Source organism: Ascidiella aspersa, chromosome 3, assembly GCF_963924565.1.
Source record: "Ascidiella aspersa chromosome 3, kaAscAspe10.2, whole genome shotgun sequence".
Classification (NCBI taxonomy): domain Eukaryota; kingdom Metazoa; phylum Chordata; class Ascidiacea; order Phlebobranchia; family Ascidiidae; genus Ascidiella; species Ascidiella aspersa.
In genome coordinates, this window is record NC_139449.1 from 27,223,649 (window position 1) to 27,238,397 (window position 14,749).

Here is a 14,749-nt window from a genome sequence, read left to right on the forward strand (position 1 = left end):
GACTTCTATAGCTCACTAATGTGTTTTTACCAAAGTCCACTTATGACTCCTAAATAATGTAAGGAGCATGTGCCTAATATTATCACACCAACTTTATAAAAAGTGCTAATTACCCGCCATAATTGCACACAGGCCAGTCAGATCCTCATAATATACAGTGACAGTTTCTTAAAAATAATTTTAATCACCTGTATTTCAAATTATTTTAGTGACCATATGCTAGCCGGTGTCCTATACATATAAACCGATTGCCTTTTACAGACCTTTTCCATTCCCATTTCCTTGACCGCCTTGTCGACAATTTCTCGAACTTCGTCCTCGAAGTTGTGCAAGTTGAGCTTAAGAAGGTCGGCGAGGGTCGTGGTCGCGTTCATAGAAAAGCGCACCTGGCAAAACAATCATACGTTTGTCGACATTTTACATCACATCCAACCAACTAAAATGCAGCTGAATTAGCCGTCATTGCATACAGGAGGTAATTTGCTTTTTGGTCTGGGCTAAAATTCGAGTGTCTGAAGAGGTTAAACTCAGTTCCATGCTACAAAAAAGTACAGCGCTAGGAGGAGGTTTTAACGTTAAAAATTAATTCTAAGAAACTTCATTTTTAGGTAAAACTAATATGAGAGTATATAACAAGAGAGAGCGCATTTTTTTTTTGCTGGGAATTATTTATTTAGCCTTAGTAACAAGGAAGAAATCTGGTACAAGAAATTATTTCGACAATTGGCATTTTTTCTACAGCATAGCATTAGCTTATACCTTGGTGGCCTGCATAAGCTCGTGCCAATGACGATCGCGTATAGCGGAGTTCTGCAAATCTCCAACAGCCCTCAGCGAAGTGATCATGTTCTTTACCATGGCGTCCACGCCTCCAAACACGTCCCATGCACGCGCCTCCTTGTCTAGGCCTCTAATGTCCTGCGAAATTACGTTTTACTAGAGGTTTTATTTTTAGTAAATAACAATTATCAAGAAACGACGGGAATTTTCTTCAGTTTTATAAAAGGTTTATTTTTGAACGTTTAGGTCTTAGTATATATGCTTATCTTGTTACAATGAAATAAAAGTTTTTTACCATTTTTTTAATTTACGAGCGTTTTTTCCTAGATCATACAGGTTGCTAATTTTCGCAACTTATTTTGGTATTTTATTGAATACCCACAATGGCCAGGAATAATGTCTCAATGGAGCTGTGGATAGAAACCAACAATACAGTATGAAATAATGAATATCCTAAGCATAGAGGAAGTTTGGTAATGAATTTATGTTAAGTCAACGATCGCACACATGAGAAGAAATGAGGTCGCCGTACGTTATGAGCGTAAGCATTTTTTCACCTTGGCAAATCTCTTGCAATCGACGTCCATCTGCTCGACGTTGATATCGGCCCATAGTGTTGTCTTCCAATCGTCGGTGCTGGATCGCACAAGATAAACCAGATCCCACACTCCCTTACATATGCAAACTTCTCGGCGACAAGCCTAAGTAATTAGGTCGTGGTAAATATTATAGGAAAACCACGTCGGCAGCAAAACGGAGAAATGTTGATATTTTAGGAGACAAAAATAATGTTGGTAAACAACCCATACAAATTCACTAAAAACTTTTTTCCATTTTTGAAATGCAAAGACACCTCCTAAATCATCACAAAAAAATAATGTATACTATACACTTTTTCAGTATTTCTATAAGTCCAGTTTTTTTGGTTTTGTTTAATCAAGGGACATTTTTGTATTTACATTTACAACGACGCATAATAAACACAAAAGCCTATAAATAAGCTGGATTGCCATTTTACCGTTTCAAACTGAACCTAATAATTTAAAATATAACTTAGCAAAAAAGTTTTTACGCCACGTGCTTTCGAATTACCCAATGCGCTCAAATATAACCTATAAAACTATTTAAACCTGTTACAAATTTACGTAGCTTTATTTATAAGTCCGCTATTACCTTATACACCATCACAAAAGTCCATACAGTTTTTGACTCTAATCCCGGAACTTACCTTGAGCTGCTTGTAGTCGGGCACGTTGACCTCAAAGAGGCCGGCCGACTCGTGCAGCTTATGCATCTCGCTCTCCAGCTCGAAGATCTCTTCCTGCATGACGTCGAGCTGTGCGTAGGGCTCGTCGCACGCGTACTTGAAGACCGGCTCCTTGCGGAAGCGCTCGCGGTGCTCGTGCTGCTTCACGTCAAAGCTGGTGCACTTGCGCCGGATGATCGACACCTCGTTCGCCTGCGAATGTCCATTAAAGCGGTTGCTTTAGGTTAGGGCAGTGGTTCTCAACCTTTTATGCTTCGCGGCCCCCTTTGATGGGCTCTAACTCTCGTGGCCCCCTGCTTATAAAAATACCTAGCATTGTATTTAACGTGTTTGCACTTGTTTTACTTCTCGTTTTACAAGTAAATGCTTGTTTTACAACTTAACGCCCTTTAAGGAAATATCTGTACCGGCATTACACGTTAATTGCTCGCCCAACTGCATTTGACGGACACCTAATGACTAGGCGAAGGTTATCGGCCAGTAATTAGTCACAGGAAAAAAACGCTAACGCCGAATATATGGCTGCATTTGAAGCTACAGCACAGTGATTGTTTCGACACAGCGATAGGCTGCGTTAATCCAAATTTTCCGCGATAAACCGAACAAATTATATCGTTTTCAATTACCCGACATAAACGGAAGAGCTTTTGCAATACCATGACCGATAGGTTGAGAGTTATGCCCGTGAGCCCAATCACCGTGACCCCCCAAGGGGCCGAGAGTCACAGTTGAGAAACCCTGGGTTGGGGATTGTTAAACCGGGGTGCATGGACCCGTTAGGGGTACGTGAGCTTGGTTTTAGGGCTCCGTGAAGGTTTGTTGAATTATTAGTCTATATTTCATAAGTAATCAATTTTTTAAGCAAAATAATTGTTTAAAAATAAAACGCTTTTGCACTGAATGTATTCTGCCTTCATTTTACATTTTTGGACCGGAAACGTATATTTATGAAGTCGATTGGTATTGTGACGTCAATTTATGGCGTCATCTCTAAAAAAAATTCTTGTTAACACTAGTCAATGCGAAGCAAAAACTATTTTTAGGGGTCCGCGGTAAAAAAAGTTTAAGAACCCCTGCTTTAGGTTAGTGTAGTTTAGTGGTGCTCAACCGGGGTGCCTCTTTGCCCTGATGTTCCATTTCTAATGCTCAAGGGTTATTGCCGATAGGTGTTTGAGAATTTTTAGGAATCAAGGAAACCAATTTTTAGGAAAACCCCAATTTTTAGAAACCAATTGATTTTTGCTCAATTGGTGGGCTTCTTGGTACTATTTGTGTACGATTAAAGACCATTATATCAAATGACATTGTCCTACATGTTTAAGTTGATTGTGTTGTTCCAGTTCTATTTACAGTGACAACTCAGTAAAAAAAATATAAAAAGAAAATTCCAGTCGGGGTGTCGAAAATCTATTTATTATTTTTGCGGGGTGCCGTAAGCCATAAAATGTTAAGAATCATTGAGTTAGTGGCTTAATGAGATTTACAAATGGTCAACTATACTCGGTATGTCTTTTAAAGGCAATAATGGCATCGAGGCAGTCATTTTGCATTGATAAAATGTGTAATGCAAGCCTATGATGTAAAAAAAGTATTTTAGTACGTTTTTCGAAAAAACAAGTATCTCTTTACTTCCTTTTAATGTTTTCAGTTTATCTCTGAATACAGCGTTTTTAAAACTTTAGGACAATAACGTTTTAGGGCATTTTGTTTCTACATTTTTCGTTTTCTATCTTTGGCAACATAGAATTACACAATCCGTAACATATTGGTCACATAATTGCTTACCTGCAGCGGGGCAACGGTTTGCTTCACGGTGACAGATAGCTTCTTGGTGTTGGTCCACTGCTCGGGCAGCTCTTGCAACAACTGGTGGACCTCTTCGGACATCTCCTGGTCGTACGACTGAAAAAAAAAACGCTTAAAAAACGGTGCGGAGAGGCCTCGTCAGTGTCGAAATTGCAAATTAAACAGTCTAAAAGAAACAATTTAACATTTAAGATGAAAAATGCAATGAATTTGTACACTGAAATTTGTAATACATATATGTTGCGAAATTATATCTACCCAAGTCGGGTACTGAGGTTCGTTATGTTTCTGGGCTGAGATTAATTATTATCTTTGCTGTTAGAAAACTTTTCAAATTGTGGCCAAATATACGTGCCTTCTGTTTAACATTATTTTTGCCATTAATCGTCATTGATCATCACAGCAAACATATTTTGTTAATACGCCAAAGCAAGCACAACGTTCTCATGCCCGATTGACTGCAAAAACCTACCTCCTGAACTTTTGTGAAAAGAGACGGGAAGTCATTCATATCATGTCGTTTAGAATAATTTTTTATCGAAATTTTTCGGCCGAAAGTTTTTCTGGCAAATGGCAATTGCGAGCGGACGAATCATATGTTGTTAAACTATGATAACACTAGAACTCGATTTGAAATACTGTTTAGTTGACCCATTAATTTAATCGAGTGTGATTGCAAAATAAAATTGTTCTATTTCTATGTCTGATATTTTAGGGTTATACGCAAGCTAGAATTTGAAAAAGATTTTATTTATTTTTAACACATTAATCATGCCGTCTATAGTCAATGATTTAGAAAATGGCCTATTCGTCCAAAATCCGTTGAAATAAACAGAAGTAAGTTCTAAGAAAGTGACGCTCTCACTTTCCTCTTTGCAATCAAAAGATTGTCTATGCTTTTTATTAGATACACGACAGTAAAACGTCGACTGTAACTCAAGCCGGTGTCTAATTGATGCATTAAGCCGAGTAAATAATTTTCAACTAAAACAGGCAAATTATTGGCTGTTTTAGTACATCCACAAGAGCAATGTGTTTAAACACATAAAAACAATTAGCAAAGTGCAAACCTTGAGCATTTCAATGGTCTGCTTGAGCGGTTCGAACATCACATCGGTGGCGTCGGCCCGGTCGCGCACGGCCATCAAGTGTCCCATGCAATCGACCAGCCCGTTGTAGTCGCCCTCCTCGATCGGACAGCCCAGCCCGGCGTCGGCCACCTTAATGAAGCTCTTGAGGTCCGACAGACTGACCTCCACGTGCTTGATCAGGTGCTGTGGAAATAGAAGTTCGATTTGTGATTTTTTTTCAATTTAGGCGGAATGTGTTAGCACGTCAACAGAGGACCTTAGCACAACCTTTCCCGAGCGTCGAGCCTATTAGTTTATTAGATATAGATTGTTCAAATTTGACTTTTATCACAAACCGATTTTTTTTTTCAAGTAGCTGATGTAGTCAAATTTATTTAACTGAGTTTTTTTTGACGCAACAAATTAAAAAAAAATAAAAAATAACTCACGTATACATGTCAATATACCGCAATGTGTTTTTAGGCAATTTTGCGCTCTAGTCTAGACTGTTTAAAAATTGTGAAATTGCATACAGCAGTGGTTGTTCAACTAGGTCCATGGACCCCTTGGGGTGCGTAGACTAGTTTTTAGGGGGCACACGTGTTTTATTCAAAAATAAAATAGTTTTTAAAAATAAAATATAATATGTAAAAAAAAAAAGATTTAGCGTCTTCTCCTTGAATGTATTTAGATTCCATTTCAATTTAAAATTTTTGACCATTTTTGATTTATTCGTTTTATAATGTCAATTAAAGACGTCATCTCTAAAAAAAATCATGCCGACCCTGCTCTACGCAAACAAAAAAAACCCTGGCCTATAGCAAACTGATCAACGAATTCTAATTGTCACCGAACGGGACCGAAATGTTTTCGAAGGGTTCCATCAAGTTTAAGAGTTTTAAGACTCTCTTCAAGTTAAACGAACCTCCTTGAACATGTAGCTCCAGCGCTTGACTGTGTTGAGGAGTCCCTGCTTGAAGGGCTTGATTTGAACCAGAAACCACGAGTCGAACACTTGGGTTGGGTTCACGTTGCTGATCACCTGGTACTGATGCTCGTAGGAATCGATCTAAAACGACAAACAGTCGTAAAAAAATGTCAAATACAAAACGTCAATGAATTTTTTTAGAACCAGGTATATGTTTTTTTCTGATATGCTGCAAGGCTTGCTATATGTTAACCTGGAACGAATTCACCAGACAAATATATTTATTTGATTCGTTTAATTAGGTGTAAGAAAAGTATGGCAATTAACCAGATTGAATTACAATATATAATATTTAATACCGAGGTTGTTCAATGTTCATTTTTATTAAAAATGCTTGTTCACTTTTACCCATTAAAGATCAACAAATAGATTGTCACATGTGGATGTGTCTTTGTATTCTAAACCAAAAAAATACAAAATTACTCCTTATTGGTTTATTTTGTCTAAATACAAAAAAGTTTTGTTTGAGCAAGTGAGAAACATGACCGGAGCACAATATGCAATGTCCAAAGGTTGTGTTGACTTTTACCCTGTGACGATCAAATAAAAAGAATATCTTATGTGTGTTTTACTTCCAATGAACAACGTAATCACCTGCTCTTTGAACTGAGCAAGTGTTGGCGGCGTCTCAGGCACCCCGTCCTCGGCGTGTGCCTCAAGTTCCTCTGATGTAAGTATGTGGCCGTAGGTGAGGAACTGCCGCATGAACTCCTGCAACAAGACAGCATGGGTTCGCGTTATTAAGGGTGGATTTCGAATCAGCAAACAATAGTTTTATATAGAAAAAGTAACAAACCCTTAGTACTGCACGTTCGTTTTGTTTTAATTAGATAAGTTTGCACGTTGACTTATAAAGTTTCGATTGCACAGTGGCTCTCTCAATAAAGGGATTAAATTCCTTTTAAGAATGGTTAACTAAAAGAGAATTATCTTTCAGATACTTGATTCAAGCAAATAGTTCACAATTGTTTTCCGACATTTTTAGGAAACTACTACATTTTGCCCTAACTTCAGAATAATAACCAGGCTTTACAGAAAAGCCTAAAACAAGCATACAAACGAACATTAAAAAATAATAAATCAAAAGGCTCACACTAAGCTTTGCTATTCAGCGTTCAAAAACAGCATCTGATGTCATTTTTTTAAGGTTTTTTAACTTCTCTAAAAGTTTACCTGACGGTCGTCGGTCCACAGATTTCCGTACTCGAGGAAGCCTTGCGAGTAGGACATGGCCTTATCAGCTACGTCACGTACGCGACGCACCAGATCGTTCTTCATGTTTACGAGGTCGTCGATATCTTCCATGTCGGTCTGGCAAAAATATAGGCAATAAATGCCGGCGTTACCTGATATATCACCAGAGACACATTTTTTGTGAATTAAAAAAAAGCCGTCCATGATATTGAGATACAGATATTTTGTAGGGAAGATTTATCTTTGTGAGATTTTGAACTGTTTAGAGCGGAGGAGTAAGTTACCATGTCCGTGAGTCTACTCTAAAACTCGTTTATGCTTAACCCAATGTCTATAAATAGACGCTTTGCAAAATTACATAATGTCTACGGGAACCAAAAATCACACATAGACAGTGCGTTTTAACTCACGGCCGTCCGAACTTGTTTAGGGCAGACGATTAAAATGTTCCTTTGGTTTAAGTAAGAATTTTGTCAATACATTATCGTGCGTCGATTGGATTCTATATATAGAATGTTTGCCATATATATTTGTACTTATATAAACAAGCGCTTTATTTACCAGGTAGTGTGGCGGCGCATCCAACGGCGCCACTCGAGGCATCAGAGAGCTCATTTGGTAGATGTCCTCCAAAAGTCCTTCGATCAGTTCTAGGAATCCGTCTTGGGTTCCTTCGACCAACGAAGGGCGGAAAATCATCTCAGGAGCTTGCAACTCGAGCTCGGCGATAAACAAGGGCTGGACGTCAGTCTGCAAAAGCAAGGTGTACATTTGTACAATAATACCTCATGGACGATCGATATACCCTAACGTAGATAACCTTTGAAGGGTATGTGTTGGTCAAACCTAAATAAAAAAATCAACGAGTTTTTACCAGTAACTGCAAAACAGTAGCAAATATTCATAAAACGTTTATCACTTGTCAATCATGCATATTTCTTTACAATTTTAATACTTCTAGGTAATAATAATTTTTGCATTTTATTACATATTACACACTCTGATATTTTATTATACCTAGATTTATAAACATACTAGTGAAAGCATTTTAGTTCAACTTTAACTCTTCAGTCTAACTTGCCATATAACCAAGTGTTAACCTTAATTACGTACAACTTTAACATATTTTCCGTAACCTTATCTGAGTTATTTTTTGTTCTTATGTACATCTCTTCTCACCTCGGTGTTCTCAATAAAATAATTGAGAGAACAATAAATGCAGTTGAAAAATCCGTCTACGACCATATCGTCGATGTAGCTGATGTAGGCTTGCCAAATTTCCGTGTCTGGATCGGCACCGAAATATTCCAAATTTTCCTGTGCAAATAAATGCTTGTATTAACGCTGGTAAAACAAAATATTTTTCAGATAAAAAACATTGATTCACTTAAGATTCTGTAACGGCTATAGCAAAACAATATAAGTGATAAACGCTTCTAAATTACGGCAGAAACTGTTTCGATCTTTCGTTAAACTTTTTTGTCCAACTACAAACAGGAAAAAAGAAAATATTTGTATCTTACAGCAGTAAAGGCCTTAACTCAAAGTTAAAAGATCGGTCCACAAATTCACAAATTACCTTGTCAGAAACCGCCAGTTTAAATCCTTATAAACACTAAATCAATCTAAATATGACAATTTTAGCTTCATTGTGAGCATTTACCCGAATGCACTTATGAATGCGTTCGCCGTCTGCAGTTATCGTCGCGTAACGTTTCGCGAGTCGATCTTTTCTGTCCTCCAGGTTCAGTAGCGCGGCGGGATTCGACTGTTTTCGCTCGAACAATGGGGTTTCGGTCCAAGTCTGCATTAGAAACGTGAATTAGAAATCAATAAAATCATACAAAAAAATGTAGAATTGGAAAAAAACACTAAAAATGGGAAACTAAAGCAAGTTAAGAACGTGACAGAACAAGTTTAGAATAGTGTAATCATGGCGAACAATCTAAAAAAAAATCGAAGGAAATAAACAATGAGTAATATTATTTTCAAACTTTTCGCCCGCTAAACACATCAGGTTATAAACTACCGTGCTGATTTTTGTTCATTATTCTTTAAATATTTTTTTAAATAGCGTTTACTGTATATTTTAAAATTTTTGAGTATATATATATAGGTTATTATAATTATAGGTAGCAAAAACGCCTAGTGGTACTAGAAACGAGTATAATACAACAAGTAGAGGCATCACTATAAATGAAGGGTAGTTCTGCGGGTCACAGATAACGTTAACGCCGCCATGGTCTTAATTTACCCTTTTATATATACCTTCATTATGCTTTCGATTAGCTCCACATTACGCTTGGTCTTCTGTACGCGTATCTGGAGATCGTTGACTTTGTCTCTGGTGGCTTGAATGTAGGTCCATATCTCTGTATCGAAATAAGGGATTAGATCTCTTGTTCTCATATAAGGCACCCAGTGCAATTTTTAGTAAATCACAGGCTGACATTACATTACAAAATAACCATATTGAGAAGTTTAATGAGATGGATGAGGGATATTTACCGGGAGATTTCCAGCAAAGACTGGTCTCGGCTTGCGCAATGATGTCGTCGATCTCTCTTAACTGTCCCTCGATCAACGGAGATTCAACATCCAATACATTGTTGCGAATCTTACAGGTATAATATTACTTTCAATTTATCAAAAAAACGGTTACATGCAAGTAGGGATGTCCGATACGGAAGGAAAAAATATCAAATGTTTAAACGTATTTTTCAAAAGTTTAAACGTATATTTTACACGTTTCTAAGACAAAAATTGCTTTACCTTTAAAAAGTTTGTTTACCTCGAGTTGTTAACCAACTTCTTTTTGATAAATCTATTTTTCAAAGTATAGAATCAGTGTGGTTCATCGCAAATCAATACTTAATTTTGTTTTGCCATCGGATCGGAATCGATATCACCCTAATATCGGACGAGTGCCAATACTACCACTTGGGCATCGGTTCCTATCCGATATTATCGGACAGCTTACATGTAAGTTATAGGGGTGAAAATTAATTAATCATAATGTTATAGGAATAGCTTGATAGCTCTCCAGAGATATGCGTAACTAATTATATCAACTCAATTGCGTATGCGCTATACCTGGTTGTACCAGGCCACCGTGAGATTGAGGTTGGCGACGTACATCCTGAACATGTCGTTTTTGGCGTAAAGCTTCGTTGCCACTTCGGGAATGTCAATGCGATTCTGGTACTTGAGATAGCGCACCTCGCGCAGCACCGCCACCAGCTGCGTCGACAAGCAATCACGTTAAGTCGGTGCCTATTAATTTTGTGACACTGAACCTCTTTACTTAAGAGAGGTAAGTGATCCAGTACACTTAAACCGACGCACATTTACGCCGCTTCACTGAAAACGCGCGGGGACGCTTTTTGATTTGGATTCTTGCCAGCCTAATTAGACAACTTTAAGCCTATATTTAGAGCCCGAAGTTTACAATTGTCACACGCTTTAATGAAAGGGTCGCAAAAACATGAGAATACTTTGTACGTTGATTTTAGAAGTAAGCTGCAAAAAATCCAAATAAAATCTCGATGAAATATGGTGATACCAGCAGGCCCGGTTGCATTTCAGACCTTACCGCCAATGATCTTTGGCGTAAACTGTTGCCCAAAACCACGCCAAACGTCATCTGGAGTAAACTATCTCTTGTTACAATAAAAAATAGCTTTTTGGCGTCTATATCGCAGACTTTGGTGTCAGATTTCGGTAAAAAATATGTTTGCCAGCCAGAAGGTTACTTTTAAGAAATGCCAAACGTGTGAAAAAGCTCCGCTATTTGAAATTAGCAATGCTCAAAGTATAGTTCCAAATTACGGCACTACTTTTACCTAGGTATCAAATTTCAATTTGCAAGACTGCGATGGCATTAAAATCAATGTTGCCAAATACACAGATAATCCAGATCGCCCCACAGCAAACCTGCGGGTCAAAGTTGACTGTGATGAGCTGGGTATCCGGATTTCGGCTTATAAGCGGTTGACCGAGGTTGAACTTGCAAGCTTCTTCTACGCCGCTGGTCCACTGCTCGTAAATCTTCGCCTCGTACCTGCAAGAAAAGTCGTTATTTAAACCATTTTTGCCACTTTTACTCGAACCTAATATTCGGAGCGGTTCAAACGTACATCCATGCCTAAGCTAAACAAGGAAAAACCCGTCCAGTGAGTAGGCAACAAATAAAACAGTTTATTTTTCTTTCGTAAAAAAATATTCACAAAAAGAAGACGTGGCAGCGACACAAGCCATACTAATCGAATTGGGCAAAACAGATTTCACTTCGACATAAATAAATCTTTAGAGCAGTGCAAAATATACATGGGGTGCAGCCGTACGAAAAGGTATACAAGGGTGCATCACAAACTTTTAATGAACCATTAATATTTGACTTCTTAAGTTTGTTTAAATGCTGTCTTTTGACATGCAATAATACTCGCAACCACATGCAGCCATAACCAAACTCTCACCTACAGTGTGTAAAACTTCAGCACCTCCGCTCGTTTTAATTGACGTGATAATTATTGATATTCATAATGATTTTTTATATTGCTTTTACCTCAGTTTACCTTTAAACAGGGTGAATGAGTTCGTCACAACAACACTAACGGTTAACCAAACCAAAAAACGTTGAAGAGCACTGCTTTAAAGAATACAACCTATACTTTAAACACTAATTTTACCAAAACGAAAGCGTTTACTTACTCCTTTATCAGTTTGAGCATCTGCTGGTGTTTCGCGAAAACCGCATCCGCCTCTTCGGACTTCATGCACCTTGAACGCAAAATTAAACGCTGTGTAAATTGCAAAATCATTCAAGTCGAGGTGGATTTTTCATTTTTTTAACGATTCCAAATGAAATTGCGGAGGAAATCAAGACGCAGGTTGAACACGTAACTCACAGTACGCTGAGCAATTGTACAAAGCAATAAACTCTCACGGGTGTTTGATGAAAGTGAAGCATTCGACCGGCCAACTGATGGACTCTCTCAGCTCCTGGGCCCACTTCAACTGTCCGGCAACAGGAGGCTGGTTCTTGTGAATACAGGGTCGTAGAACATTTGGTGAATCGTCGCAGCTCTGCAAGGCAGGTAAACAGTCAAAATAACTAGCTAATAATAAAGTTAATAGCTAGTAATAAATCCGTCGATATAGTGTCATTTTGTTATTGGTAATTGCACAGAAAATAAGTTTTTTTTGTTAGTTTATAAATATAAGCAGCTAACAAATCCCATGTCTATGTTGTTTAAAAAACCCTTTAAATGATTTCTACCAAAAGCTATGTTATTTTCTTCCAAAGGCTATGTTTTTCTTCCCAAGCTATGGTGAAGCTATCGGTGTAACAAAGATAAAGCTTTTTTTAAGCAATGCATTTCAAAAACAGTAAACATACCTGATTGGAAGACTCGTCAACATGCTCATCAAACACCCTTTTTGATATGTCAAGACTCTGATTAAACTTGTCCAACAGTTGTGAATATTTATGGTCAAAATCTGCTTTGATGATTGGCCTATCTAGAAGACTGCCAAATATATTCAGCATCTGTTGGACCAAATTCAAATTTAAAGTCGGTATTAACTTTAACCTTAACAACTAAATAGAGAAAAACAGGGTTTTTGTTTTCTTTAACCTTAAAAATAGAAGCCATGTCAGAGCAGTCATCAAATCCTTGGCAAATGATGTTTGCAAGTTGACGTTCCAAATCTGATAACTTTTCTGTGAAACATTCAAAGTCTTCCACAAATGCCTGAAGTAGATAGCAATATGTTTTTGTTAAGTTCTAAAGTAAAGTAGTGTTTTCTTGGTACTTACAAGACAGTTAAAACTAATAAATTTATTTTTATTTGTTCAACTACGTTTAACAACACAAAGGACAAAAAACTTCATTTAACTTGTTTGTATTGGTATTTCCCAAAGATTAATTAGGTGGTTATTTATTTAACACAAATGTGATTTACCGAATCTTCTGGGTCCAGTGGATTGTAAGTGCGCTCTCCAAAAACCTTGTAGATATCTTGAAATACATCAAATATATTAAGTACAAGTTGGCTGAGCACACGACCTTTCACTCCACCAAACTCAATTTTTTCAAGTTTCATAAACTCTTGGCTTCTTTGAAAGAATTTCTACCAAAACAGCATGTTGAGAAAACAATGTATTTTTTATAATGCATTTGACAACACTGTGACTGTTGTGTAATGTGTATGAAAGAAATAAAAATGAGGTTTTGGAATATAGTGCATAATGGTTGCTAACATTTTATGTATATAATCATTTCTTACCATTACAATGTCAAGTCTTTCAATATATCTATCCATGCGTGAGAACACAAGGTCTGGTGCAAAATTCCATCTTCTAACTTTAGATTTGTCCTGAAAACAAATTGTTAAGCTCCTATAAGACATAAATTTTCAACTGTATCACACAATATTGCTTAACATGGAAATTCATTACAACATTTCCGGCATAAAGTCAATATATAGTTAAAATAAAACAAAATAGCATACTTCGAAAAACTTGTCAATTGTTTTCTTATGTAGATTAAAGCTCTCTTTGAATGCATGTAGAACTTTTAATGCACTCTTGACCCGATCCACAGTCTCGTCTAACTCTCCCTTAAGCAGGTCCTCAGGTGACAGATATGTGCATGACTACAAAAAACTAATTATGTGCATATATATCTTTTTAAACTTTGCAAACAAACTGATTTATTTGGTAAACATGTTTGCATAACTCTCCTCACCTGGAAACGTAGGTACCATTTATCTAGCATTTAAACTAAAAAAATTCAAATCTAATTGTATTTACACTTATTAACCAATATTCAATTACTATTTGCTAACCTATGAACTCAAGGGCAAACTGTAAGTGTGTACATACCACTTCAATAAGATAGTTACACATTTCCCTCAATAGGACAATGATGCGCACAGGGGTGTTGTAGTGGGTAGACCTGGACCAGATGAGGCAGATTACATGAAGCAGAGGGTTTAACTTGGGAATGGCCTAAAATTATATATATATTAACAATTAATAAAAACAATCGATTTAACAACATTATGTACAAAATGTTTTAAATAATTCATAAGCATGGTGGTAAGCTTGCCTCTTCACCAAAGTCACATTGTTCTAGGTCATCCAAAAATGTTTGGAGTGGTCTCAAATGCATTTGAATGTCACGAGCTTCTCGCAAGGCTAAACAAAAATATGTCAATTTATTTTAGACAGCCAAACAGTATGGTGTAATATCTGATCATATAAGCAATATATTAACAGACTTGAGGGTACAGGTTTACTCTCCGATAGCTGGTAAACCATGAAAGAACAGAATTTTATATTGCTAAACACTTATGGACAATATATTAAAATCTGACAGACGAAACAGTTATCTATCAAAACTAATATACATAGGAACTACAAATACTAGTTATTTTCACATAAATAAATACATTTTGCATCTGATAGAATTGTTTGCCAGCATTGTACCTGCAACTACATCAGTAAAGATATCTCGGAGAGCAGGGTAGTAGCTGCTACCTGACAGCTCCAGAATTTTGGCCATTTTCTGTACTTTCGGTCGCTTTAGCTGTGAAAAAACAATTTGTATGTAAATTAAAAAGCACAAAATGTTTAATCTT

The 14,749-nt window shown here is 37.0% G+C and overlaps 1 protein-coding gene across 2 annotated transcripts in view; it reads right to left on the bottom strand.

The window, feature by feature from the left end:
* Nucleotides 1–14,749, bottom strand: part of LOC146161262 (dynein beta chain, ciliary-like) — a 56,310-nt gene that overhangs the window by 39,928 nt on the left and 1,633 nt on the right. The window contains exons 6-31 of one of the 2 annotated variants that reach the window (XM_083383418.1): nucleotides 14,598–14,697; nucleotides 14,218–14,306; nucleotides 13,992–14,117; nucleotides 13,619–13,762; nucleotides 13,394–13,483; nucleotides 13,070–13,237; nucleotides 12,742–12,858; nucleotides 12,517–12,653; nucleotides 12,051–12,188; nucleotides 11,816–11,884; nucleotides 11,039–11,165; nucleotides 10,199–10,345; nucleotides 9,614–9,722; nucleotides 9,374–9,477; nucleotides 8,769–8,909; nucleotides 8,285–8,422; nucleotides 7,667–7,855; nucleotides 7,085–7,222; nucleotides 6,506–6,622; nucleotides 5,849–5,992; nucleotides 4,924–5,127; nucleotides 3,833–3,949; nucleotides 2,009–2,239; nucleotides 1,338–1,481; nucleotides 760–918; nucleotides 264–386 (exon numbers count right to left, since the gene is read on the bottom strand). In XM_083383418.1, coding sequence (XP_083239544.1) covers nucleotides 264–386; nucleotides 760–918; nucleotides 1,338–1,481; nucleotides 2,009–2,239; nucleotides 3,833–3,949; nucleotides 4,924–5,127; nucleotides 5,849–5,992; nucleotides 6,506–6,622; nucleotides 7,085–7,222; nucleotides 7,667–7,855; nucleotides 8,285–8,422; nucleotides 8,769–8,909; nucleotides 9,374–9,477; nucleotides 9,614–9,722; nucleotides 10,199–10,345; nucleotides 11,039–11,165; nucleotides 11,816–11,884; nucleotides 12,051–12,188; nucleotides 12,517–12,653; nucleotides 12,742–12,858; nucleotides 13,070–13,237; nucleotides 13,394–13,483; nucleotides 13,619–13,762; nucleotides 13,992–14,117; nucleotides 14,218–14,306; nucleotides 14,598–14,697 — 3,510 coding nt within the window. Of the gene's footprint in view, nucleotides 1–263; nucleotides 387–759; nucleotides 919–1,337; nucleotides 1,482–2,008; nucleotides 2,240–3,832; nucleotides 3,950–4,923; nucleotides 5,128–5,848; nucleotides 5,993–6,505; nucleotides 6,623–7,084; nucleotides 7,223–7,666; nucleotides 7,856–8,284; nucleotides 8,423–8,768; nucleotides 8,910–9,373; nucleotides 9,478–9,613; nucleotides 9,723–10,198; nucleotides 10,346–11,038; nucleotides 11,166–11,815; nucleotides 11,885–12,050; nucleotides 12,191–12,503; nucleotides 12,654–12,741; nucleotides 12,859–13,069; nucleotides 13,238–13,393; nucleotides 13,484–13,618; nucleotides 13,763–13,991; nucleotides 14,118–14,217; nucleotides 14,307–14,597; nucleotides 14,698–14,749 lie in introns of both variants that reach the window. The other variant, XM_083383417.1, reaches the window with a different exon arrangement.